We start from the raw sequence: 27,771 nt of genomic DNA on the forward strand, positions 1-27,771 counted from the left end.
TATAATTTCAATAACAGATTTGATTCTAACTTCAGGCCATTAAACTTAGTTTATCGTATAATTTTAGTTATTAGACACCCTACAAGTTAACAGTTTTCACTCATCATTATATTCCCATGTCGCTTTGCCAAATCAGACTTCAAGAAGAAAGAAAACAGTGGAGAAAGGATCATCCATTTGGATTTTTTGCAAAACCCTTGAAAGCAGCAGATGGATCATTAGATTTAAAATCTTGGACTGCAGGAATACCTGGTAAATCAAATACCTTATGGGAAGGTGGATTATATCCTATCAAAATCGAATTTCCAGAAGAATATCCATCAAAACCACCAAAAATAAAATTTCCACCTGGATTTTATCATCCAAATGTTTATCCAAGTGGAACAATTTGTTTAAGTATATTAAATGAAGATCAAGATTGGAAACCAGCTATTACTTTAAAACAAATAGTTTTGGGTGTTCAAGAATTATTAGATACACCAAACCCTGATTCTCCTGCTCAAGAACCTGCCTGGAAAACTTTTAGCAGAGACAAGTCGGCTTACGAAAAAAAAGTAAAAGAACAAGCCAAAAAATATGCTAGTGGGGAATCATAAATTAATTACTATAGATCTATTTACAAAGTTATAAATTTCTATGGAAGCAGCTGTATTATATATCAATTATTGAAATAAACGTCACGTTTGAATGAATGACATCTAATGACTAATTTTACACTACATCACTACTATTAATTAGATCTCTACTTTTAAATATCTGTTCTCCTGTTTTAGCTTCACCTAATTGAGACGTACCTTTTTCTTTATAAGTACTTACAGCTGGTATATCAGCTTTAATCCTACTCACTAAAGTTGAATAAGCTCTTGGCTCCAATTTGATTAAAGTGTGTAAAGGTATAGACATCCAAGGACTTTCTTCTTGTGGAACATTCATGAAATATGCATAAAGACAACGCAACACAGCTTGATGAGTGATAATCAATATGTTTTCTTGTCTTTCCAACTCCATAATGATAGGCTCTAACCTAACAACTATATCACGGTATGATTCACCTCCCCGATATCTATACTCATATTTGTTATCATCTCTTGCTTTAAAATCTTCAGGAAATGCAACTTCAATCTCTTCATACGTCATCCCATCACACTCTCCTGCATCTAATTCGTCCAAGGCTTTCCATTGTAATTTTTTGTAAGGCAAGAAAGAAGCTGTTTGTTGAGTTCTTTTTAAAGTTGACGTCCACACTGTTAAATTTGTATGCTTATTCTCTTCACCTAATGACTTTAGAACTAATTCTGGTAATTTTTTTGCGTATCTCCAACCTCTATCTGATAAATTCGCATCTCCACCTATTTGTCCAGTAAGATTAAACTCTGACTCTCCATGTCTTGACAACCATATACTTCTTGGTTTTATATGTAAATTCATAACGTAATAAACTATTCTTGACTCTAAGTAGGTTTCAATCCTATTTAAAATAATTTGAGAATTAACATTCACCAATTTTACAAATGTCTTATTTGAATCAATCGTCAGATCTAATGTTTCATAAACTGATTCATACAACTCTATTCTTTTCAAAAAATCAGAAGTTGCAAATTCATTTGGTCGTTTTATATAATCAGGAGAAGTTGTTTTGACGTCAAGAATATTTTGTAAGATCAAATCTTTATCATCACACCAACTTTCAATAAACATTGGTTCAATATGATTTTCTCGACAAATTTTCAATATCATATCTCTTCTTTCTCTTGTAGAATTAGTAGCATCTAATATTCCAACCACACCATTTTCTTCAACAAACCAAGTCATCATATCCGTAATAGCCGAATCAATAGCTTGTCTCCTATACGCTAGTCCTTCTTTATTATTTGGATCAAAAAAATCAGCATTTATGGTTGCATCTTTTGCTATTTCTCTTCTATAATTACCTACATTAAAACATTTTGACTTTATTGATAACCATGATAAATATCGAACAATTTTTTGTGAAATTAATGATTTACCACGAGCAGGTAATCCAACCATGACTACGCATACTCTGACATTCTCAACATGTGATATAGAATATACAGGCATGATAAATTAAAACAAGGACTCAGTTAAATTGAATTGTTCTAGTTGTTAGTTGATATTGGATGTATTTTTCATCAACTTTTTTGGGTCGAATATGAGTCAGTATTATATTGATCAGCTTTCCAAAATATTTATCCCTCTGTGTCACTGTTCATACACTTTTTCGAAATGTTTCTTTGTCTATTGTAATATAAAGTTTGTTCCTCTTGATAAACTAGATCTGTTAGATATAAATCGTTCAAATGTCGTGTGGGGGAAAGATTAGATACATAAAGCTAATTTTAAATTTATCACGGGTTACGTCACGTGTTAAAGATGACACAAAAATTTTCAATCAATAAATTCGTATATTCTTATTAGAGTTAATAGGATTTACCACCTCCATTTGAACATTGAGTTTAATTTTGGACCCGAAGTGCTTGGAAAGAAAATGAAGAAGTTTTTGTCCAAGTCTAGGAAGTCTTCATCTGCTGAATTTACAAATGAAGATACGATACACGAAGAAGATCCAACAAAGATATTACCTTCAAGAACTAATCACTCAAATGAATCTTACGACTCAATACAAGATTTAAGTCCCATGTTCGGGAAACAAAGTACTTCTCAAACTAATGCAAGTCAGCATCAGCCATTGCAACAGCCACTGTCGTTGGGATTCTTTGATACTTCTTTAAATTTGAATCCATCAATATCAAATACGAATACTCATCCAATAAGTATACAAGATAAAAGTTCATTATTTTCAAGTAAACAATCATTCTCAACTAAACAATCATCATATCAGAGTAACTCACAGCAGAAAAGACATCAGTATCAGTTTGGTTTTGGTGGTCAGTCATTACAAATTCTAAAGATAGATGAGGAACCTCAACAACAGAATAAACTTAAAGGGAACGACACCAGTTCTAGAGATAGAATTTTGGATGAATTGAGGAAATTAAGTCAAAACTTAGAATATATAATGTCACAATATACCAACTTAACTACTAATTTATCGACAACGGTTGTTAACTCCATAGAATGTTTCAAAAGTTTCAATGCAATCACGAGTAAGAATACACAATTGGATATAACTTCCTCTACCAATTTAAATTTGAGAAAGATTATAAAAATTTACTTGAACTTTTATGATATCTTGTTAAAAGACGATGTGTATATAAAATTAAGGTTGATATTAGTGAAACATTTCAATGATTTTGCCAATAAGTTTAACAATAATAAAAGACAAGAATTGGAGAACTTGGTTTTGAAACCTCAAAATTTTGCTATAGGATCTGGAGATACTAAAAACTTTCCCAATGTAGATGTTTTAAGAAGGATCATGGATAAAATGTCACAAACCAATATATCGATCAATGAGCAAAATGGTTCATTCATAGCACCGATAATGAGGGGCGTTTCTCATAATTTAAGCGTTTTATGTTTATACTTTGGATATCCTGATCCTCAAGATATTCACTACAAGCTAACTCAAACTATTCATGACTTGTATGAAGATATTCATGTTTTGGTTATGAAAAATCGAATAGAGTTAGCATCATCAGTCTCATCACAGCCTCATATATCAAACTTTCCTAAGTCTGCATCATCTAAAACCCCTTCATACTCATCTTCACATCAAACAATACAGAAGTTCAAACTACCATTCAGAATTCCAACAGATCCATATGAACCACCAATGTCTATTTCAATATCAACTGAAAACTCATCAAAAGTTTCGGGAACAATGGGTGGCTATATTTATCCTAAAATTAATCTCAAAAAGCAACCTCATTTGAAAAGTTATGCCAACTCAAAATTTGCCATATCTTGTGGTCATGTCTGCCTAGATTCTACAAATCCTACAAATTATCCAAATATTGCAGCACCTTCACCTTCATTAATTTCATTATATAAAGAAGCACTATTGACTCAATTTCAGCGATCAAATCAAAATTCAGAAGGTTCAGTAGCTTATAAAGCTATTTTGACCCAAATGGAGCAAATGTTTCCTCTTAAAAAGGTCAAAATCTCAACTCAAAATGGAGAGGAGCATTACGAATTAAAAAATTTACCAAAATTACGATTTGGACAAATAATATGGGGTGAAAGAACCTTGATTAATTTAAGTCCGAAACCAAATGAAATTAGCGGAATAATAGAAAAAAAATTATCGGATTTAGCGATAATAAAGGTTAATAAAGCAATGAAATGTAATTCAAACTATTTGGGTGATGATGTTCAATTTAATGAATATGATCCATCGTTGATAATGGAAAATTTATATGTTCGAAAAGTCTTGAATTTGAACAGATTTGAGCCCAAACCAATTGATGAAAATATTCAAGAAGTAGACTCACAAATATCAGCTGGCTCTGATCCATCGAACGATACTTCATATCACGGATTATCAGTTTTTAAGTACGGATCTACAACAAGGTATACAAGAGGAAATTTGAACGGTATAAAATTAGTCTACTGGTTAGATGGTTCAATGCATTCGTCTGAATTTATTGTGAATTCAATTGAATTTAATTCCTCATTTGCTAGTGGTGGTGATTCGGGAAGTTGGATCTTAACAAAATTACAAGATATTGATAGTAATTCGCAGGGCTTAGGGGTCCTAGGAATGTTACATTCTTATGATGGTGATTACAAACAATTTGGGTTATTTACACCAATGTGTGAAATATTAGCAAGATTAGAAGAAGTCACAAATATTAAATGGGGAGTAGTTGGTTGTGTTGATGGAAAGGGTTATGATGATGATAATGATGATGGCGAAAACGAAAACGAAAACGAAGTTGATAGCGAAGATATAGATTAAAATACTAACTTCTTAGAAATGTTAATAATCTCTTTATGCTGTTGAAACACAAATATCTTTCACGTGACATAAAGTTTGAGAAATCTAAAATTCAATTGTACTTCAATACTCTAAAACTTCGGACTCCAAAATATTCATTCATAATATACCAATTCTATGTCTTCTAAGGGTGGTAAAGTGATTGTGGCGGGAGTGGCAATAGCTGCATCATGGTGGTTTGGTATAAATTTCTGGAAACCATTAATACTGTATGTCTCATAAAAATCAATTACCTAACTCAGAATGAAGTCCCTTACTGACAACATCGACAGAGAACAGTTAGACAAGGATGGAAATTTAAGAAAAGATTACAAATATGTTAGACCAGAGGATGAATTAAATTCATGGGATGATTTGAAACAAAAGTGGAAAGCTTTTGAAGATCCTCAACATAACTTTTCAGAAGAAGATAAATTGAGTTTAGAGCATATAAAAAAGAGATTAGAGCAAAATAAACCTAAGGATTAATGAAACTTTATTTAAAGAATTGTACTATGTAATGAATTGAAAGGAAAATCAATGCTTACAAATGAGGATAGAAACTTTCACAGTGATCAAGCATCCATTACGACCACCAAACTTGTCTAGCCTAGTATATGCTTCAAACTGACGAGTTTTAATCTTAGGCTGAGGGTAGGATCAAAAGCTTGAGTCTTATATAAGTATCAACTAACTAAGTATCTTGAAAGACTTGAAAAGATTAACGAATTTTCATCAACTCTTTTAAATACACGTAATAGTTATGAATAAATAATTAAACTAAATTTAATATATACTAATATATTGAAAATAAATCAAAAACGAATGGTATTAAGTTTTTCAAATTTATTTACCTTCTTTTTCAGCAGCAACTGCAGCCATTTTATTCAAAGCAGATCCATATTTGAACCATTCAATTTGTTCTTTGTTATAAGTATGTGATAATTCAGTTTCCCAAGGTTCACCATCTTTTGGATGTACTCTCATTATTATGTTTTTACCTGGAGCTAATTCAGTTAATCCTAATAAATCAATTTCATCATCTGGGTTAATTCTGTCATAATCAGCAACATTAACGAAATTTAATGGTAATAAACCTTGTTTTTTCAAATTAGTTTCATGAATACGAGCAAATGATTTAGTAATAATAGCAAAACCTCCTAAAAATCTTGGTTCTAATGCAGCATGTTCTCTTGATGAACCTTCACCAAAATTTTCATCACCAATAACAACCCATTTGTGACCAGAATCTCTTAATGCAGCAGCTGTTTGTGGAACACCATCCCATTTACCAGTATAATGATTTTTAATTTCATTAGCTTTACCATTTTCAGCATTAGTAGCACCAATCATATAATTGTTTGAAATGTTTTCTAAATGACCACGGTATTTTAACCAAGGACCAGCCATTGAGATATGATCAGTAGTAGTTTTACCTACAGCTTTAATTAAAATTGGTAATCTTTCAGCATCTTTTCCATCCCATGGTTTGAATGGTGTTAATTTTTGTAATCTATCTGAGGTTGGTGAAATAACAACTTCAACTGAAGCTCTATCTTGAGGTGGGGCTTGATAAGTGTTTTCACCTGGATCATATCCATCTGGTGGTAAACCAACTCCTTGTGGTTCTTTTAATTTGAATTCTTTACCATCAGCACCAACTAAAGTATCAGTAATTGGGTTGAAACCTAAATCTCCTGAAATAGCATAAACAGTAGCCATTTCTGGTGAAGCAACGAAAGCATGAGTAGCTGGGTTACCATCATTTCTTGAAGTGAAATTTCTATTGAATGATGAAACAATTGTATTTTTTTCACCTTTTTTAACATCTTGTCTATCCCATTGACCAATACATGGACCACAAGCATTTGCCATAACAACACCACCGAAATCTTCAAAAGTTTTTAATTGACCATCTCTTGCAATAGTGGCTCTAACTTGTTCTGAACCTGGTGAAACTGTGTATAAAGCTTTAGCTTTTAAACCATGAGCTTCAGCATCTTTAATAATTGAAGCAGCTCTAGTCATATCTTCATAAGAAGAGTTGGTACAAGAACCAATTAAACCAACTCTAACATCTAATGGCCAATCATTAGCAATAGCAGTTTCTTTCATTTTAGAAACTGGAGTAGCTAAATCTGGAGTGAATGGACCATTAATATGTGGTTCTAAAGTATTTAAATCAATTTCAATAACTTGATCATATTCACAACCTTTATCAGCTGAAAGATAATCTTTTTTGTAAACATTAGCTAATTGAGCAATTTCTGATCTTCCAGTAGCATTTAAATAATCAACCATAGAATCATTGAATGGGAATACAGATGTAGTAGCACCAATTTCAGCACCCATATTACAGATAGTACCCATACCGGTACATGAGAAAGTTTCAACACCTGAACCGAAATATTCAACAATAGAACCAGTACCACCTTTAACAGTTGTAATACCAGCTAATTTTAAGATAATATCTTTTGGTGAAGTCCAGCCAGACATTTTACCAGTTAATTTAACACCAATAATTTTTGGAGCTTTTAATTCCCAAGCTAAACCTGACATGACATCAACTGCATCTGCACCACCTACACCAATAGCTAATTGACCTAAACCACCAGCATTTGGAGTGTGTGAATCAGTACCAATTAATAAAGCACCTGGGAAAGCATAATTTTCTAAAACAATTTGATGAATAATACCTGAACCTGGTTTCCAAAATCCTAAATTATATTTAGCACAAGCAGTAGCTAAGAAATCATAAACTTCTTTATTTAAATCAATAGCTCTAGCTAAATCTTTTGGACCACCAACTTGAGCTTGAATTAAATGATCACAATGAACTGTTGATGGAGTAGCAACTTGTGGTAAATTAGCAGACATGAATTGTAAAATGGCCATTTGAGCAGTAGCATCTTGACAAGCAACTCTATCTGGTCTTAATTTTAAATAAGATACACCTCTTTCAATTTCTTGATTATGAGGATCATCTAAATGACCATATAAAATTTTTTCAGCATAAGTTAAAGGTCTATTTAACCTAGCTTTAACAATTTCTAAATTTTCCAATTGTTGTTTATAATTTATAAATGAATGAGTTTCTAATAAATTCTGATTAACTTGAGAATCTTTATTTATTGAAGTAGCTAAACCACGAATAGTTGATGTGGTTGGAGCCAATGGACTTCTTCTAATAGCTGATCTAGTTGATACAGACAACATATTAGAATTAATAATTTTATCTATTGATTTATTAAAAGAATTGAATTAATTGAATTGAAAAGAAAAATGGGAATATTAAAAAAAAAGAATAGGGAAAAATTTTATATTTATTTAAATTTAATTTGGTTTGTTGATTTATGAAAATTTTCTATTAAGAATTTTTTTTATTTTTATTTTCTTTACATAGGTCAAAGAATAATGAATTACAACGAGACCAAGTGAGAAATTAGGGAGAATTTACACTCGAGTTATAACGAGGTAGTATGTCTTGTTTCTATTATGTGGGTGAAAGAAGTAATTTTGTGTAAGATGTTCTATGAACACAAAATTTGTATGAATATTTCGGTTCCGTTAAACAAATTTAGCCAATAACAACGAAGAAATTTATAATATCTTTTAATCTAACAGTACATTAAGTATACAAATTTACTATCTACTAGAAATAAATTATAAATTTTTATATGCGTTAATTATTAATTATGTATGATGTATTATAAATAATAATAATAATTTTCAAATAGAATGCTACGTGGTTTTCATTTGAATGATCGGAATTATAAGTGGTAGAATGATCTCTATATCTTGTCCAAATTAAAATGAATGATCTTTTTCTCGTAATGATGAATTAAATAAGAGAAGCAACATATGATGCTTTCAAAAACTTTAGATCTAGCTGTTTCAACTAAAACGAGTGAACATAAACTGGCCCTTTCAAGACATGATGAAAACTATTATAAATAAAAGATTAGAGGACTTCATGAATGGAGGATGATTGAAAAATCCAGTACAACAACTCAAAAATTTGCATTACTCTACGGTGGCTTTTAATATAAACGATAAACTGCTAAAACATGATTGCACTGTATGTTGGGCATGTAGTTATCATCTTGTAAATGTGATACTTTATTTAACCCCAGATTTCAAAATAAAATACCCCCTAAAAAAATATTCATCATTTACCCCCTAAATATTTTTTTCTTTAAAATAGAGAGTATTTAATTGGTTAAAGCAAAGTAACTTAAACTGATCTATAATATTTATACTGTCTTAAATTTTCAAAGATTCCTCGGGATTAATATGGTTAAATTCTGAAACAATTTACGTTATTCTGAAACTAATGGCATCTTCTTGTTAATTAGGCCCCGACTAAACAAAGAATAGACATTCGAAGTTTGAACGAACCCAATTAAGAAAAGGCAGATTATACACCAGTAGTCATCGATTTGATTATCACTAAACTGCAACTTGAGTCGTAATTAAAGCGATAAAAATTTACAGAACATTAGACAACGATCTCGCTATTTAACTTTTTTTAAATAATCTTGTTTATTATCAGTTGAGTTTTTGCCTTAGGCCTAACATGTAAAAAGATACTTGAGGCTTGAACAAATTGTTCTTCATAAGTGATAGGCTGCTCTGATTACACACAAAATTTTAAACTACTAGGATTAGCCTAAAATTGTTGTGATATTTTATTACTTTCGATATTACTCTGTTCAGAAAAGAAAACTGTAAACTCAATTTGACCGTTCTTTATTCAGGACTTATTCACCAACTCTTTATACAAGAAAATTATTTTCTTGACATTACTTACCAAGCTAAGAATTTGAGTTACGAGAACGTTAACCATGATCACTACAACAACTTGATTTAGGACGCTCTTTTGAATGCTAAAGTGTAGTTTGTTCACCTATTTTTGATAAAAAAAAAAAATTTAAAAAAATGGAAAAAATAAAGCCCGACGCGGGACTCGAACCCGCAGCCTTGAGATTAAAAGTCTCACGCTCTAGCCGATTGAGCTAGCCAGGCAGTCAGTACCAAACCAATACTCCAATTTGAGTGATTTGTTGCAAAAAAATTGGTAAGACTCAAAATGTATCATAAATATATGACCCAATTATTGCCTCAAAAAATTAAAAGATGGGGCTTTGTTCCCTATGGCTCAGTGAATATCAACCTTTGGTTGAATTTATGCTCAAATTCCTGCATTGGCCTTAGGCATCAAAAAATTCAGAGTTAAGTTATGATCATATAGCATATAGTTATGTCATGAAGGATATTGAATTATCAGAAGAAATTTTTGCACTTATTTTTTTCAATTTGCAGCCAGATTACATTAAATCATGAATCCAGGCTAATTAATTGTATAATAATGAAAATTTCAATCGTTTTTGAATCATACCGGATGCTCATCTAATATTGAATAAATGCGCCTGGTTAAAATTGCTGAACGATTGAAGTAACGTCATTTTCACCTTACTTTCTATATTGCTGTTCAAATGACTTGTGTTTGAACTTATAGCAGAATGTAAGTGTATTTTTATAACAGACACACAAGTGAGTCTTTCAACTACTCAAAGAGTCGAGCGCACAAACACGGTCTTAATTTATGATCATTGGCTAATTTTTAAAGAGTAGGTAGTTTTGATGGAAGGATAACTCTTTATGTGAACTATTTGTTTACAATGCCGGCTGTCTGTGACAATTTTACATAGTGTAAGAAGAAGTCAAGACCAGCAAGTTTTACTTTATTTACTTTTCCTCTAATGCCAAACTAACATAAATTTGAAATAAGATTATGAAAAATTCAACAAAGTGTGGCTGTTCCATGATATTTTGAAATTGGAAACTATATTGAAGAGTGCCTTGCCACGACAGAGATTTATACAATTTGAATTGCCAAATAGTTACTCTTTTACCTGATTTAGTTATCAAATCTGAGTAACGCCAAAAGTATTTGTAACTATGTACTGATTTGTAAGAACTGATACAATAGTTTGATGTATCCCAGGAGCATATATATTTTTTACTATCAATGTTTTCGAAATTTTAAATTTTTGAGCTCGTTATACTGTCGAAAGCTCAAATCTCTTAGCTATACAGATTTAAAGCTCAAATCTCTTAACAATACAGATTTAGTTATGCTCCAAAATTGAATTTTGAATTTTTTGGGTGTTTTTAAAATTTTCAAAAATTTTTGTTGCAAAAATGCCATAGCTTCAGTAAAAAGAGCATTGATAAATGATTGTAAGTTGTATGAGACATACTTTAAGATTTAAGCTTACTGCAGAGTTACATGCTTGAACAGTTTATTGTATGTAGGTACGGATGTACAAAGGATTTTGTTATGCTCCAATGGTTTTTTGTTATGCCTTGAAGGTTTTTTTGTTATGCTAAATTGGATTTTTTTGTTATGCAACATATTTTTTTTGTTATGCGAAACATGTTAGCATATCAAAAAATCTGAAACATCCGTACCTCAGAAAATTATAGCATATCAAATTAATTAAAAGCATATCAAAATACCTGAAACATCCGTACCTACGAGATATGTAGCATATCAAATTAGTTAAAACATCCGTAACTATTTTTTGCAAAACATCCAAACAGAAGATTTATGCTCAGATGTTCAAATGTCTACTAAAATGTCATGCTCGAGCAAAATACTAACATTTCTAGACATACTTAGACTTTTATTACTCGAGGAATACTCTCAAAGTCTTTAGGGCTGATAAGGTTTCAATTGAAATTCTAACTTATCTCCAGTGTTTGATAAAGTAAGAGATTTAAACCCAGCAGTGAATCTATCTATCTTTTACGCCAACTAAATAAAGAATTGAGTAAAGATTATTCATATTTAAAAATTTAATTTGATTTAATAATTGGAACAGATTTGAAGTAACCCCGAATACTTGCATTAAATCAAAGTACAAGAGAGGTAAATACTCCTTTATATATAAGTGGGATGCATGGAAGGTTTGGATATATTCCTGCTGATTTAATAAAACATGTGTCAATTAATGAAATGAATGAATGTTCAATACCTCGTAAAGCTGGTACTGAATAATCTTGAAATAAAATTATCGTAAAAGTGGATTCAAATAAAGGAACCAAAATTGATTTGGTTACTATCGAGGATGTATATGCTCCCTTGAAAGATGTCTTTACTTCAAAAGTATTACCTTCAACATTAAAAAGAAGAGTGTTGAACCTGAGTACATCGGATAATTTATATTCCGTCTTTCATTTTTGTGACTAAGAAATAAAGTTGAAAGATTCTATACTTTAATTCAAAATCAACAAATAACCAAAATCATCTCAAACTAACCAAGGTACAGCTGAAACATTCACCATCAAACCATTAGCCTGAAGAGATAAAACAAAATAGAAAAATTTACACCCTATCTGCTCAAATCGAACGAGTCTGACTCCCACAATCATAATCAAATTTGAGTAAAATGAACTGAACGGGTGAACTGAATAATATGAACTGAACAATAGGAGAGAAGAACACCGATATGCGATTGCTATCTGTAGAAGACAAAGATTTATTTACTTCATATTGCAACTGTTCAAGCACTCGACTTTTTGCTCACATATTGCTGAGATATTTCTAAAAATTCATTTTAAAAAATTGGAGTTTTATTACAAATATTTCAAAACTTCATGCTACTTAACTCCAAAAAAAATTCGAGTGATATTAAGAGAAATATGACCGATTGATGGCATGAGTATATCTTAAGAAAAGTTTGAAGCAGATTGCTTCACCTAATCAAAGTAGCGTTGTTTCAATTTTAAATTCAAATACTCAAAAAATTTATAATATACTACAATTTTAAAACCACTTTTCATCAAAATGACTCAAAACACTGAATTATTTGAAGCATTATAATTCATTGGTACAGAAACGAATACGGAGTGGTTGCAATTGAATTGAAACAACTCGTTTTGAATCGTAAATAATCTCCTACTTGTTCAGAAGGCCGAGTTTTGGGAGCTATAACGAAAATAACATTCATTGAATTAACTACACCTATAATCTGTAGACACAAACAATTTACTACATTGTAGTCAATTGTAACTGAAAATTGATCAAATGATTTGGCACAATCTGGTGAAATTTAATACAGATCAACACAGCCAGATTTTTGTAATCACTTTTTTGAAATCAACATTTAGTGCAATTTGTGGCTATAGGATTATGACCTTTTTAATTTGAGTAAGACAACAGTGCCATGAATGTTTTTGGTTGAGTACACTTGACTTAGACGAAGCAGGTTTGAAACACCAGGTGGTAGCTGGCAAAAAAATCACGTCTAATTTTAAATATTTTTAATCTCTTCAGAAAAAATGGCAACCAGAATTATACGTTACATATTATATCCATATCCTTCAACTCGACAACCTTAGAGTCCTGATCAAACTTTCATGATGGAACTATTTCTAAAATTACCAAAGGAGATTTTAGCATTAGTCGTTTATTTCATTGATAATAAGATAAAACTTGAGGAGCTAATATCAATTCCATTGTTACAACAGCTCGCCTTAAAAGCTAGATATTCCAAATTTTATCTCACCGACTTTCAATTTTCAGTCAAAGATGGATCAATTGAGCAATTAAAAGAACTACACAAGAAGTACAATTTCAAACCTAGAAGAATTATTGGTGATATCTATCATTTGAAACAGTTATCAAATCCAGGTGAAAAAAAATCAACATCAGATAGAAGAACTAGAGCACTGAAATTGAATCAAAACGTTAAAAATGTCGACTATAAAGGTGTAGAATATGAAATTATATTATCATCAACTATAGATTTTGCTGACTTCAAAGTAGTTGTTGCTGAATTCAATATAGTTGGGATTCATATGACCAGATATAATGATAATGTTGGACCTTTATTTATTCCTATCAGAAATAATGAATATCAGTTATACCTGACTGCACTCATGAATATGAAAGTGGAAGCTTTAACTACTATTAATTCAACAAATTTTCAAGTCAGATATCCGGTATCGTTAAAAAAATTGACACTATACAATCAATCTCAAAACATAAATATTGATTTAAGCTCATTAGCTAATTTAAATTCATTTGTATGCTGGAATCTCAATGGCACGGACAACTTAAGCAATTTTAACCTTACCAAATCCATTAAATATATACAGCTTAGAACATGTGATTTGAAAAACTTGAATGATTTACAAAGTTACGGTCAATTAAAAGGGATCACAGTTTTTCAATGTCATAATTTGATTGATTTAATCAAGTGTAACTTCCCAGATTCTTTAGAAAATATAAACTATGCACATGCTATCAGTGGATCCAAAATTGCTGAATTAAATAGAGCTGTAAACGATGGAGGTAACATCGAATTTAATTCATCTCATTTCTCAAGTGATGGAAAGGCATTAGTTTTTGGTTCAGAATCTAATTTTCCACCTGGATTGAAAGTTTTAGAAATTGACAGTATTACCAAAACCTTAGAATTAGGGACAGGAATCAATCTACAAAGCCTTTATAAGTTGCTGTTATGCAATACGAAAAATGTTAATTTGACTAACCTATTGGGAACTTTACCAAAGTCTATGGAATATGTCAAAATATCTACATGTCTGATATTAGAGTTGAAAAACTATGCAATCTTTCCAAATCTGAAGCAAGTGATATTTTCAAACAACAAATTATCAAAATTATTTAAATCAAATTTAAGTGTTTTGGAAAGATTAGAAGTATTGAGTGTTGAAAGCAACATGGTAGTCAATGCAGCAGCGTGTTACGTCAAAGTAGATCCTTCACAATTAATATTTCCTAGTAATAGATCTGTTAATCATAAATCATCAAAAAAAGGAGCTCGAAAACATGAAACTGTACCAATGGTCCTACCTAATTTACATTTTTTGACTTTGCAATGTCAACCCGCCACTAATAATCGAATTTGGGATGATCATGTATATGCAACTGTTGTTACTACTCCCATTTCTTCACCAATTGCTCCTCACATTTCTTTCAATGGTTGCGTCAATTTGACTGAATTGAACATGTTGGATTTAAATATTCAACTGTTGGATCTTGAAAAACTACCAGATTATTTGATAAAACTCACTATCAAAAATTTACCACTAAACTCGATCAAAGATACTTTCAACAGGTTCATTGGTTTAAAGGTCTTAGATTTACAAAGTAATCGTCTTTCCTATTCGATGTTAGCAAATCAAACTTTCCCAGCAAGTATGGAATCATTGAATTTATCGAGTAATAGTTTTGAAGACTTAACCTGTTTGTATCTTGATAACTGTATTAACTTAAATAGTTTAAGATTGGAAAAAGTAACTGGATTGGATTCTCCTAAAGGTGCTAATGAAATAAAAAATTTGTTCCTTAAATTGGTTGTTGACACTAATCATAATTATGCAATCTTATCGACCAGAAACTCGAGAATTATTTTTGAAATTAGAAATGGGTTTATCATCAGAGGTGGAAGATCATTTTTAAATCTGAAATCAAGAAAAAGAAAAAGAGTTAATAATGATGATCCGAATTATAAAAATAGATGAGGCAACTTTTGAATGAACAAATATGAATAAATAATGGTAGATTTTGATAAGTAAACAATGCTTAACCTTCTGTCCATTATTGAAATTTTCTTACTACTACGAAGAAAGGTTTAGTTCAATTGGTCGTCGTCCATTACAAGAATTGATATTCAAAATATTCCTAATCAAAAGCTACAAAGTTGATTTTTTTATAAATCTAGATAGCCTTAATCGATAATTATACTTAATAAGAATTATCTCTGAAGTCAAAAAGCATTATATTCTCGAATGTTGTCTCATGATTAAAGGTTAAAACCCAATGATCAATATGCTGGAATCAATTTTTTTGTAAATTCTTGGTAACTTACATGATTCGGTTGTATTTGCTGGCATTCATCAAGGGTTCTGTCGAGATAAAATAGTTAATTACGTAGCTTGACTATACTGGAAGCTAATCTATACTAACTAGGAAGGACCAACGATTCAATCTTGAGGCAGGTTTGCTCCTCACTTGTATCAAATGATGCAGAAAATTGAGACGATTTTTTGTCGTACAAGTTAAGCGTATCATGTAACTGATGTCACAAAAATTTAACAATTGAGAGCAGTGGCGAATTCGCTTCTTAAGTGCAATTCCTTAATGCCTGGCTAGCTCAATCGGCTAGAGCGTGAGACTTTTAATCTCAAGGCTGCGGGTTCGAGTCCCGCGTCGGGCTTCATTTTTTGCATTTTTTTCTCAAACTGCTATCATATTTATAGTTCTGTATTCCAGTTCAAATGCCATTTTCAATAAGCAAAGTTCAATATGCCCTGAAATTTACTCTCGTCTTCTTTTGATTTCGAAAGAAAATGTTTTTGCATGAGATCGCGGCATGTTAAATATCATATTAATAATCTTTAGTATGGTAGCAACATATGCGTTTAATATCGTAGAACGGAATGATAAACAATTATTTTGAAAAGTAATTGAGTTTATCAATTCAATATTTATCAAGTTTTGATAGATACTATCAAACCATTGTCATTTCAACAAGATCAAAAATGGCACAAATCTCACAGCAGCCAATATTAGAACCATCACTAATAAAAGATTTATCAAATCATATTTATGAAAAACGTAAAGCTACTGCTTTTCAAATAGAATCAATCACTAAAACAGCACTCTCAAGAAATGATAGTCAAACAATATACCGTATAATTAATGAGTTATCACAAATAACAATAAGTAGCAGCTCAAATAGTGCCAAAATGGGAGCTGTTACTGCATTAGGAAGCGTGTCTGTTGCCCTTGGATCATTTGCAATTGCATATTTTTTAGAAGATATACTTCGACCTATCTTTGCAACATTTAAAGATAGTGATGCAAGAGTACGTTATTACGCTACTGAAGCACTTTATAACGTTGCAAAAATTTCGAGAGGAGAGATATTACCATTTTTTCCTCAAATATTTGATATTATAGCCATATTAGTTAGTGATACCGAAAGTAGTGTTAAAAATGCTGCTGATATTTTAGATAGATTGATCAAAGATATAATAAGTGCCAAAGCAACTAATTATGTTAGCATTCTACAGCAAGAGCAGCAACAAGAGAATAATGAAATTCAAAGTAGTCTTATGGACGCACAAGGAAATGCTATTCAAATTAATTTACCTCAAGATCCTACTAAAGCTTTTCAATTACCAAAATTCATTCCAACTTTATTGGAGAGGATGTATACGATCGATCCATTTACGAAGAAATTTTTATTGAGTTGGCTTGAGTTATTTGACGATATCCCCAATTTGGAATTGATAAGCTTCTTACCTAGTTTATTGAAGCCATTAATTAATTTTATACTAAATGGAGCACCGAATGATATCAAATTGGAAACTCAGAATTTATTGAATTGTTTTTTGAAAGAAATCAAAGGAATTTCAAAGGTAAAAATAGAAATTAAAAGAAAGAGAAGGGAGCAAGAAAAGGAAAAAGCAGAAATTGCAAAGATAAAGCAAACAAGAGATGATGAAGCAGGTAAAACTGAAAAAGATTCTAGACCTAAATTAGAAAATGAAAATAAAACTGATGACAAAATTGCAAAATTTGAGAACATGGAGGGCCAAAGTGAGCATGGGAATGAAAAGAATGGCAATGCTAAATCCAATTCCCACTCAGTAGATGTAGTCAATACCAAAGATACTGGAGACAAGGTTAGTATAAAATCGAATGACACAACAATTATAAGAAAGATACAAGATCCTCAACCAGAGCAACATATTGACGGCGAAGAAATAGCTGATGAGTCAGAAGAAGTATCTTTTGGGCAAGATATTTTTATTGATTATCTGAAAATAATTAAGATCTTGTTATCGTTTCTATTCACTTTCGAAGGACAAGAGCTTGGTGCTAAAACCGATTTGTTAACTGACTCCCACGAGACTATATGTGATGTTCAATTTATTGTTTTAAAATGGTTACAAGAATTGATTGGAATTGCACCCCAGGAAATTTTGAACTCAATACCAGAGTGTGTTTCAATTATTATAAAAAATATAGCAATTACAGATCAGCAACAAGATTATGAATTAAGAGATCAATTGACCAACTTCAGCTACAGTCTACAATCGTTTTTGAGTGAGGTTTATAAAAATGTTTCATTCTTTGAATTGCATGGATTAACATCAGAAAGCGTAACTCATTTCAATGAAATCCAGCTACCAAGCACATTGTTGAACATAATAAATGAATATTTAAATCCCTCCCTCGACAATGAATTGTCTAAAGTTACATCCTTAGAATGGTTAATCTTCATTTATGAAAAAAATCCTACAAATTTTTTAGAATTCTCTAAATCTCAAGAGAATCATTTTGAATTGACTGATTTGTTGAAATATGACACTAGTAATGAGGTGATTTTGAAAGTTTTGAAATTGCTAGGTAAAATATCAGAATCAAATCAAGAATTTTTCAAAGATTTTATTCTCAAGTTAATCAAATTATTCAAAGTTGAAGGTCACGACAAATCAATGAAGGTGGAATTTATTGTGAGGAAATTGTGTCTCACATTGAATTCTGAAATCATATTTACAACTTTATCCGATGTACTACAACAACAATATCAAAAAATTACACAACAACAGAAACAAGAGTTGTTAGATGAAGAGACCGTCGTAAACGATCTAGAATTTTCAAATATGATGATTTTAACATTAAATAATATATTACTAACATCAAATGAATTATTACCTTTTCGAAAAAGATTAAAAAACTTGGATATTATGTCTCTGGATGACTGGTCACTTTTTGCAACATTATTTCAAAGTTGGTGTTTCAATGCTCCTAGCGCAATAGCCTTGTGTTTATTAACTTCAAATTACGAATTATCCTATTTAATTATTAAGAATTTATCCGAATTGGAGGTGACTTCACAATTATTGACTCAATTGGACGTATTAATACAACTATTAGAGCTGCCTATATTTGTTAAATTAAGATTACAACTACTTGAACCAGAGAACTATCCATTCCTTTACAAAACGTTATATGGTATATTAATGATCTTGCCACAATCAAGTACATTTATGTCTTTAAGGAATAGATTAACAACGATAGGTTTTTATCAAGTTCCAGGTCCTTCGACGTCGTCCCTAATTCCATCAATGGCCAACTTTAATTTGAATACTTCTACCGGTACCCCCACACATCAAAATTCAGTCAGTGGTGGAGCTACTACAATCAAGGGAAGCGTTACCAATCAGTTATCTTTGAGAAGGAAAAGGACATATGAAATGTTGGAAAAATTCGTAAATGTTCTGAATTATTACGAACAAAGTCAACGAAGACCAAGGTAAATATGAGTTAAATAACTTACGAAGAAATTCTTTGTAAGATAATCCTTTCCTTGATCTCTGGTGTACATTATTAATTCTATTAATGGACGTTATGATCACGTATCAATGATTATTATGAAAGTGTATTAATGGTTGTTATGAAAGTTTCTATTTACATCCTTCCAATCTTATGCTTTTAAACCAACTGATTTACCTTCTTTCAATCTCTTTTCAGTCAAAGCAGCAATAACAGCAGCTCCAACCCCCGAACCATCTTCGGCAGGTACAATAACGATCGGATCTTCTTTTAAATCATCTGGCCATTCAAAAATATCTCTTAAACTTTTAGCTGCTCTAATTTTAAAATCAGGATATTTTTCATAAACTGAACCATCGGCAGCACAATGAGCGGTTTTATAACCTCTCTTTTTACAAATTGCTGCGATTCCACAAACAGATAATCTTGCAGATCTTTCACCGATTAATTCAGCTATACGGCGGATAACTTTTCTTTCTGGAATAGTTGTTTGAATTCCCAAAACATCTTGAAATAGTTCTGCAACATCCGATAAATTTTCAAATGGATCTTCTTCAATCCTAGCTGGGAAAGACGTATCTAAAATATATGGCTTTTTTAATTTTGATAAATCTTGATCTTTAAATATGATTTTTTCATTTTCAGCTAAATCTAATAATACAATTCTTAAGATTTCGCCTAAATAGTAACCGGAGTTCATTTTTTCAAATGATTGCTGACCTGGTCTTGGGGATTCTTCGTCTATTTGAATATCATATTTTGTTCTTGGTAAAACGACTAATTCATTGTCAAAGGCTCCATATTCACAATTTATAGTCATTGGTGATTCTATTGGTATATCATCCTCTAACTTACCTTCTAATTTTGGAATATCTTTGACAATATCATAATAAGCACCGTTGACCCCTGTTCCAAAAATTAACCCTAATTTAGCTTCTGGATCTGTATATCGAGATGCGACTAATGTACCGGTAGTGTCATTAATCAAAGCTACAACTTCAATTGGTACATCCACCTTCTTGATTGCCTCTTGTAACATTGGTACAACGTCTTTACCTTCAACACCTTCGATTGCCCACCCTTTGGTCCATCTTTGTAACACACCTTCATTTATTCTATCTTGACTGGCTGGATAACTAAAGGTAAAACCTAAAGGTAATACTTCTTTACATCCTTCAGGAAATACTTCTTCAACAAATTTTTTCAAACACTCTGCAATAAAAGCCCATAATTCCTCGCTTTTAGCTAATCTCATATGTTCAGGTAAGGCAAATTTAGATTGAGTTGTATCGAATTTTCTTCCACCTAATAATTTAACTAATACAACTCTTAAATTAGTTCCACCTAAATCAATAGCTAAGTAATCACCTGTTTCTTCACCTGTTGGATATTCCATTACCCAACCAGGTATCATTGGAATATTTCCACCAGTTTTACTTAAACCCTTATCTAATTCTGTAATGAAATGATCAACAATTTTTCTTAATGTTGCACCATCAACTGTGAATTCTTTTTCTAAAACAGCTAATTTTTTTAATAATTCTGGTGAGACGTCTGTAAATGTACCCTTTCTATGTTGAGGTGGTTTTGGACCTAAATGAACCATTATGTGTTTATTATAGAAATTGTGAATGAGTGATTAAATTACAATTGAACTTGCTCTTCCTTGATAATGAATGTCCTTTAATTCTACTCAAGTCTTAAAAACGATTAAATCAACAGAAGTATGGAATTTCAATAATCTACTGTGGCTATGATAATTGGTTTCAAATAGTTTTAAGTTGTTGTTATTTCAAATGTTGAATTGTTTTGAAAAATTTCTAGAGGCCCAATATTTTTAGATTAAATTTTAAAGAAAAAATAAGAATTACACAAAGACCGAACAAGATTTAATATTTTTTGAGGTCCGAAAGTTTCATGACTTTTGAACAAAGAACTATACGATCTTACTTAAAATATGATGAACGAGATAATGAAACACCAGATTTTATATCAACAAATGTATAAAACAATGTAGTGAGTGTGAATTACAATTTGCTCAAATTTTTTGAATCGTTCTAAGATAATTTATATAGGATGTAGCGATACATATGATAAATATAGGAAACTTGAATTAAGCTAGACTTCGGGTGTTTTACAAAAAGAATTTAAGTTCTTCTCAAACAGAAGTTTCAAGATCGGTTGTTGGATTTCTCAGGAATGTTAGAAGTAAATGAAACGAATGAATACCTTGTGATGGTAATATAAAGATCTTCGGAATAATTGATCGAGATTTGAAAAAGTTTTTCCGACATATCACACAAAACCTTGAATTAAACAAGAATAACAAAGGAAATTCAAAAATTTTATTTCACCGAATTCGACTAAATAGTCACCGAAATTTGTCAAAATCTGATAATTAATCTGATTAATATTTAAAGTAAAAATTCTTTTTATTGAATAGGAAAAAATTGAAACAACATTGTTCTAGCAAGCGCTAGGCACTTCCAAATTTTAGCTATGAAACAACTATGACTTCAAAAAAGATCTTTGCAAGTCAACTTACACCAATACATGTTGTCTTTTGACTGACATTTGTCTACAATCAAAAGATCAACAGAAAATGGCAGTCGTGTTTTCTTTATTCAACTGTTGTTGTTATTAAAAGAGTACAGATCAAATGGAAATTTGACTGTAGATTCTAAAACTTTCAACAACGAAGTACCAACAAGTATGGCCAAATTTACGTTCAATAAACGACAAAAGTAGTGCCCGGTTGCGGTCCAAATTGGAGAGAAATGTTTGTAAATTTAGCTCAAAATTTCCAACAAACGCGCAAATGGTTTAGTGGTAAAATCCAACGTTGCCATCGTTGGGCCCCCGGTTCGATTCCGGGTTTGCGCATACTATCTTCCAGTGTGTATTTTTTTTTTTGGTTTGCAAGCGAAATGTATTAAAAGTTTAGTCAGCTACATGACTACAATTATATATTATGCCTTGTATTTGGATTTGGATTTGCATAATGTTTTCAAGTTGGTATTTTCGTCGGAAATAAACTTTTGTAATCTCGTGAAGTCTTACAAATTTATTCTCTTCGTGAACAACCTTCATTTTAGTTGTTTTTAATTTTGAATGTATTCAATCACGTATAGGCACTACGGATTCACATAAGCAAGCGTGTAATATCAGAAAACGTCCTAAATCAGTTTCAAAAATTGCATTGGGTAACAAATTGATTGTACTTTCAACCACAAACATTAAAAAAATTAGCCTGTATTTGATACTACAACTCGACAAAATTTGGAACACCTGAATTGAGCCCAAAACCAATTGAGACCTATGATTCAATCATTCCCTATCAAATTTCATATGTCAAAAATCAATTATAATAAATTTGAAATATTATATTTTTTAAAAATCCGGAACCCCCTAATTGCCCCCACAATTATTCTTAATCCGGAAAAATCAAAAAAAAAATAAACTAACTTATATTACGGAAATTGTTTAAATTCAAAATTAACTTCTCGAGTTTAACCTAGCTTTTTTTAATTAAGAAATCAATCATGCCCCACGAACAATGGTTAGTCAATGATTAGTAAAACCTATTTTTTCTGGTATTTCAAATTATATAAATATATCAACAATTTTAAATCAACAAAAATGTAAAAATTAGTACTTCAAAAGTATTAAGAATATGCCTTCGAAAACTGAGACTAATATCAAAGAATCAAAAACAGATGTTTTAATAATTGGTGCAGGACCATCTGGTTTAATGTGTGCATTATGGTTATCAAGATGTGGAATCCCATTTAGAATTATAGATAAAAGATCAAATGAAATATTTGCAGGTCAAGCCGATGGTTTACAAAGTAGATCATTAGAAATTTTTAAATCATTTAGTGAATCACAATTTGATTTTATAACAATGGATCAAGCTTGGAAATGTGCAAATCATATTGAAGAAATGTGTTTTTGGTCACCAAATGAAAATGAAGAATTAATTAGAAAATCAAGAATAAGTGATAATATACCTGGATTATCAAATTTTACTGAATGTGTTATTAATCAAGGTAATATTGAAAAATGGTTTGTTGAATCAATAAAACAATTCTCTGGAAATAAAGTTGAAATTGAAAGACCTTTGTTACCATTAAATTTAAAAATTAATGATGATAATGAAGGTGAATATCCCGTTGAGATTTTGGTCAAAAGATTGAGTAATGAGAAAGCAAAACCAGAACAATTTGGCGGAACCTCAAATGGATTGTTTCGACAATTTGATGGAGATCAAGAAAAATCATATTCTAATATCCAAGATAGTAATGATCTTGAATTAATCAAAGCTAAATATGTTTTAGGATCAGATGGAGCACATAGTTGGGTTAGAAAACAATTAAATATTAATATGGAAGGGGAACATACAGATTTTGTATGGGGTGTAATGGATATTGTACCAATTACAAATTTTCCAGACATTAGAAGTAGATGTGCAGTTCATTCAAAAGATAGTGGTTCAATGATGATTATACCAAGAGAAAATGATTTAGTAAGATTTTATATTCAGTTAAAAGAAGTTGATCGTGATGTTTCTACTAAAGATGAAACAAGAGAATTTATGGGTAATTGTGATGATAAATTAGCAAGTTCAAAAGGTAGAATTGATAGATCTAAAATTACTCCAGAATCTATATTAAAACAAGCACAAGAAATTATTAAACCTTATACATTAGAAATTTGTAATTTGAATTGGTATACAGGTTATCAAATAGGTCAGAGAGTAGCTAATAAATTTGAAAAACATAATCGTGTATTTATTAGTGGTGATGCATGTCATACTCATTCACCAAAAGCTGGTCAAGGAATGAATGTATCAATGCAAGATACATATAATTTAGGTTTTAAATTAGCTTTAGTTTGTAAAGGTTTAGCTGATCCTAAAATTTTAAATACTTATGAACTGGAAAGAATTAAAATTGCAAAAGATTTAATTGATTTTGATCATAAATTTTCAAAATTATTTAGTGGTCAACCAATGATACCAAATTCAAAAATTATGGAACAAACAAATGAAGAATTATCAAATGACAGAGTTGATATGAATGAATTCCATCAAGTTTATTTAAAAGGTAGTAAATTTGCAAGTGGTACAATTGTTGATTATGAAGATTCTATATTAATTAATAAATCAATTAAAGTTTTTTCAAATGAAAATGGAGATTTTAATTCGTTAGCTTCAAAAGTACCAATAGGTAGAAGATTATATAGTGATTTGATTTTAGGTCAAGTTGATTTAAAAACTCAACAGATTGAGGATAAATTAACTTCAGATGGTAGATTTAGAGTTATAATTTTTTCAGGAAATTTAAAACACAATCCAATTAATTTTGAAAAATTAAATAACTTTAATTCATTTTTTAATTCAACAAATCATTTTTTGAAAAAATATACACCAAAATTTGCATTTGAAAATTCAGTAATTGAAATATTGTTAATTCATTCGAATAAAAGAAATGAAATTGAATTTAATGAATTTCCTGAATTTTTAAGACCTATTGATTTCAAAAGAAGAACTGATTATTGGAAAATTTATTCAGGTGTAGATTCAAATCATCTTGGTCAAAAAATTGATATATATGAAACTTATGGTATTGATAAAGATAAGGGAGCTATATTAGTCATAAGACCAGATACTCATGTTGCTAAAGTTGTTGAATTTTCTGAATCTGGATTAAATGAAATTGATGAATATTTTGATGTATTTATGATTGATCAACGTAATAATGAATTTTTGGAAAAGGATGTAGAGAAAGATGATTCAGATAGATTTGTTAAACCAAGATTGGCTGTATAAATTATTTGGTCAAATTTGTTTCAAATTATTATAACTGGATGGTTTCAAAGATTGCTCGCTACCAAGATTTTGGCTGCAAAATTCAAAACTCCAAAATCAAGTCTAACTACATTGAAGTAAATTAAAATAAATAGTCTAAATAAATTTTTTAAAAGTCTAAGAAATAAAATGAACTAAAACAATTCTATGCACCAACCCCTAACCCTTCATTTCTAACTTCAACATTATTATTCTTTACAATATTTTCTTCTTCTTCTCCTTCCTGTTGCACTTTTTTCATAGCTAATTTTTGAATCATTTTTTTCTTTTCCCAAAATTTTTCAGCTTCAAAAACTGCATTTAAACCTTTACCAATTGCATCAAAATCAGTTAATAAATTAACATGAGCACAAGAACTTGAAAATTTACCAACAATTTCTCCTTGTCCAGTAGATTTATCATAATATCTAAACCCTTTTTTTTCAGGCATTAACCATTTTTGATGAATTACACCATCTCCATGACCATAAAAAAATTCATAATAATTTCCATCTTTTATATCTTGTCTTGAAGTAACTACTGATCCTCTTACACTTGGGATTGTATTACCATATACTATTGCCATTGGTGGATATTCTGTTTGTTTATTTGGATCAAATTCTAATGATTTTACAAATTTTTTTGTTGATTCTAAAGTTTCTGATAAATAACGATATGAATCAGCAAATGAAAATGAAAAATGTTCTTGTTCTGGTATTGCTTGATTTTCGGGTTCTGTAGTTTGTTTTGTTGATGTTAATGGACTTGTTGTAGGTGGTGAAGATGATGGATTATTCATTGTTGTTGAAGAAGATGATGATAAATTGGTACCATTTGATTTAGAATTTTTTTTTAATGATGATGATCTATAAAGTTTTGAAAAAGTTGAACTTATTGAATTTATACTTGGGAAAGTTGAAGATGAATTTAATGAAATTGAAGAAGATGGTGATGTTGATTTTTTAAAAATATTATGATCTATTGATCCATTCGTTAGGGAGGAAACTGAACCGGAAGTGGATTGTGAAGATATCTTCTTCTTTTGTTGTTGTAATTCAGCTGCTTGTTTCCGCTTCTCAGAAACCAATGGATTTAAATTATATTCAACCCAACTATCAGGATTAAAAAAATCAATTTTATAATTTTCTTTTGTAGTTTTATTATAAAAAGTTTCACCACTTAAAGGTAAAAATAAAAAACTTGATCTCATCATAAAATTAGTTTCAAAAGTTAAAATTTTATCAGATAATATAACAGAATCTCCAAATCTTATAGGACCTAAAATATTTAAACATTCACTTGGTGAACCTACATAAATAATTGATCTAAATAATTTTGGATTTTTTTGCATTGTTCCATGAGCCATAATTCCACCCATTGAATGAGCTATAACTAAAGTTGGTTTACCAGTTTCTTCATAAATTTGGGTTAAAAATTTTTCTAATTTATTTGTCACATAATCACCACCTAATCTCCAATCATAACCAAATTCTTTTATATTAACTTTTGGATTTGAATCCAATTTTTTAATTAATTTTTTACATATATCTATTGGTCCAACATTTTTTAAAACTCCATCAGGATATAATTTTTCTTCCGCATTTAATTCATCTTCTTTATTTGGACCTAATAAAAGATCGATTTTTTTTAAATGAAATCCTGCTTTTAATGGAATCCAAACCCTTTTTTTAGTTTTTGTATCTCTTAATATTGAACCTCTATAACCACCCATTATAACAATATTTCCATCAATTCTATCATAAATCAGTTCGTAATCATTTTCTGATTTTTTTTTATGAGGTATAATTTCACCTAAATTTGATGAAATAGTATGTTTTACAGCTCTTAATCTACCAGCATCTGTACCTTTAAAATTTTTAAAATAATTAGCTTCATCAACAGTACTTATACTTTGTTGTCTTTCTAATCGTAATTCAATATCTCTTTGAAAACTTTTTCTATTATTTTCTTCTTCATGATTATTATTTACAAATGGTACATCAATTTTAAAATTTTGTAATTTTTTACTTAAATCATTTCGAATACTTTCTAAACCTCCAAATGGTAAACTAAATGAAAACACTTTTTGTGAAGGATTATAATTTTTCATTTTATATGCATCAAATGAATTATCTCCAACTTTTATATCTTGATCTTCTGTTGGTTTATTTGGATCAGCTTTTGGATGTTTTATATGTTTTTCATTTTCTAATTTATTTTCTTGATAAACTTGTTCAATTGATTCACCTCCAACAATCAGTTCTGCATCTTCTCGGGTGAGTTTCCTACTTATAGGTTGTTCTACCGATTCATCTATTTCAGGTTCAAAATTTTGTACTTGTTCAAATTCTTCTTCATCCTCATCATCTTCATCATCTTCTTGGTCATCATCATCATTCGTTACGTCATCAATCGTGTCCTTCACTATGTTGTCATTCTCATCATCCCCTTCTTCTTCTTCTTCTGAATCTTCCTCATCATCATTTGAAAAATCATCATCATCTAAGAAAGTATATTTATCTCCAATTTCAATATGAGGATCGATAGTATGTTGAGGCAGTAATGCATGATGTTCTTCATCTATTGTTTTAGGTGATGGAGATCTGATAGGAGTATTTTGCATTTGTTCATGAATTATAAAAT

At 30.4% G+C, this 27,771-nt stretch overlaps 10 protein-coding genes across 10 annotated transcripts; 6 read left to right on the forward strand and 4 right to left on the reverse strand. All coding sequences in view use genetic code 12, as the record gives it.

Annotated features, from left to right (window-relative positions):
* Window positions 1–116: 116 nt before the first annotated feature.
* Window positions 117–596, forward strand: KGF55_003682 (E2 SUMO-conjugating protein; the record flags this gene model as incomplete). The annotated part of the gene is made up of 1 exon (XM_051758502.1): window positions 117–596. The coding sequence occupies one exon, from the start codon at window positions 117–119 to the stop codon at window positions 594–596; it is 480 nt and encodes a 159-aa protein (XP_051614054.1).
* Window positions 597–711: 115 nt separating this feature from the next.
* On the reverse strand, window positions 712–2,079 carry KGF55_003683 (fructose-2,6-bisphosphatase; the record flags this gene model as incomplete). The annotated part of the gene is made up of 1 exon (XM_051758503.1): window positions 712–2,079. One exon carries the CDS (start codon window positions 2,077–2,079, stop codon window positions 712–714), a length of 1,368 nt encoding a protein of 455 aa, XP_051614055.1.
* Window positions 2,080–2,506: 427 nt separating this feature from the next.
* On the forward strand, window positions 2,507–4,882 carry SSY5 (Ssy5p; the record flags this gene model as incomplete). Its single annotated transcript, XM_051758504.1, has 1 exon — window positions 2,507–4,882. One exon carries the CDS (start codon window positions 2,507–2,509, stop codon window positions 4,880–4,882), a length of 2,376 nt encoding a protein of 791 aa, XP_051614056.1.
* A 282-nt stretch (window positions 4,883–5,164) lies between these two features.
* On the forward strand, window positions 5,165–5,389 carry KGF55_003685 (uncharacterized protein; the record flags this gene model as incomplete). Its single annotated transcript, XM_051758505.1, has 1 exon — window positions 5,165–5,389. The coding sequence occupies one exon, from the start codon at window positions 5,165–5,167 to the stop codon at window positions 5,387–5,389; it is 225 nt and encodes a 74-aa protein (XP_051614057.1).
* Window positions 5,390–5,746: 357 nt separating this feature from the next.
* Window positions 5,747–8,116, reverse strand: ACO1 (aconitate hydratase; the record flags this gene model as incomplete). Its single annotated transcript, XM_051758506.1, has 1 exon — window positions 5,747–8,116. The coding sequence occupies one exon, from the start codon at window positions 8,114–8,116 to the stop codon at window positions 5,747–5,749; it is 2,370 nt and encodes a 789-aa protein (XP_051614058.1).
* A 5,208-nt stretch (window positions 8,117–13,324) lies between these two features.
* Window positions 13,325–15,454, forward strand: KGF55_003687 (uncharacterized protein; the record flags this gene model as incomplete). The annotated part of the gene is made up of 1 exon (XM_051758508.1): window positions 13,325–15,454. The coding sequence occupies one exon, from the start codon at window positions 13,325–13,327 to the stop codon at window positions 15,452–15,454; it is 2,130 nt and encodes a 709-aa protein (XP_051614059.1).
* Window positions 15,455–16,474: 1,020 nt separating this feature from the next.
* On the forward strand, window positions 16,475–19,264 carry KGF55_003688 (uncharacterized protein; the record flags this gene model as incomplete). Its single annotated transcript, XM_051758509.1, has 1 exon — window positions 16,475–19,264. The coding sequence occupies one exon, from the start codon at window positions 16,475–16,477 to the stop codon at window positions 19,262–19,264; it is 2,790 nt and encodes a 929-aa protein (XP_051614060.1).
* A 167-nt stretch (window positions 19,265–19,431) lies between these two features.
* HXK2 (hexokinase 2) lies at window positions 19,432–20,886 on the reverse strand (the record flags this gene model as incomplete). The annotated part of the gene is made up of 1 exon (XM_051758510.1): window positions 19,432–20,886. The coding sequence occupies one exon, from the start codon at window positions 20,884–20,886 to the stop codon at window positions 19,432–19,434; it is 1,455 nt and encodes a 484-aa protein (XP_051614061.1).
* A 2,067-nt stretch (window positions 20,887–22,953) lies between these two features.
* On the forward strand, window positions 22,954–25,110 carry KGF55_003690 (uncharacterized protein; the record flags this gene model as incomplete). Its single annotated transcript, XM_051758511.1, has 1 exon — window positions 22,954–25,110. The coding sequence occupies one exon, from the start codon at window positions 22,954–22,956 to the stop codon at window positions 25,108–25,110; it is 2,157 nt and encodes a 718-aa protein (XP_051614062.1).
* Window positions 25,111–25,294: 184 nt separating this feature from the next.
* Window positions 25,295–27,751, reverse strand: KGF55_003691 (uncharacterized protein; the record flags this gene model as incomplete). The annotated part of the gene is made up of 1 exon (XM_051758512.1): window positions 25,295–27,751. One exon carries the CDS (start codon window positions 27,749–27,751, stop codon window positions 25,295–25,297), a length of 2,457 nt encoding a protein of 818 aa, XP_051614063.1.
* Between the last annotated feature and the right edge of the window lie 20 nt (window positions 27,752–27,771).

Source organism: Candida pseudojiufengensis, assembly GCF_024610245.1.
Source record: "Candida pseudojiufengensis strain CBS 10847 chromosome Unknown scaffold1, whole genome shotgun sequence".
Taxonomy (NCBI): domain Eukaryota; kingdom Fungi; phylum Ascomycota; class Pichiomycetes; order Serinales; family Debaryomycetaceae; genus Lodderomyces; species Lodderomyces pseudojiufengensis.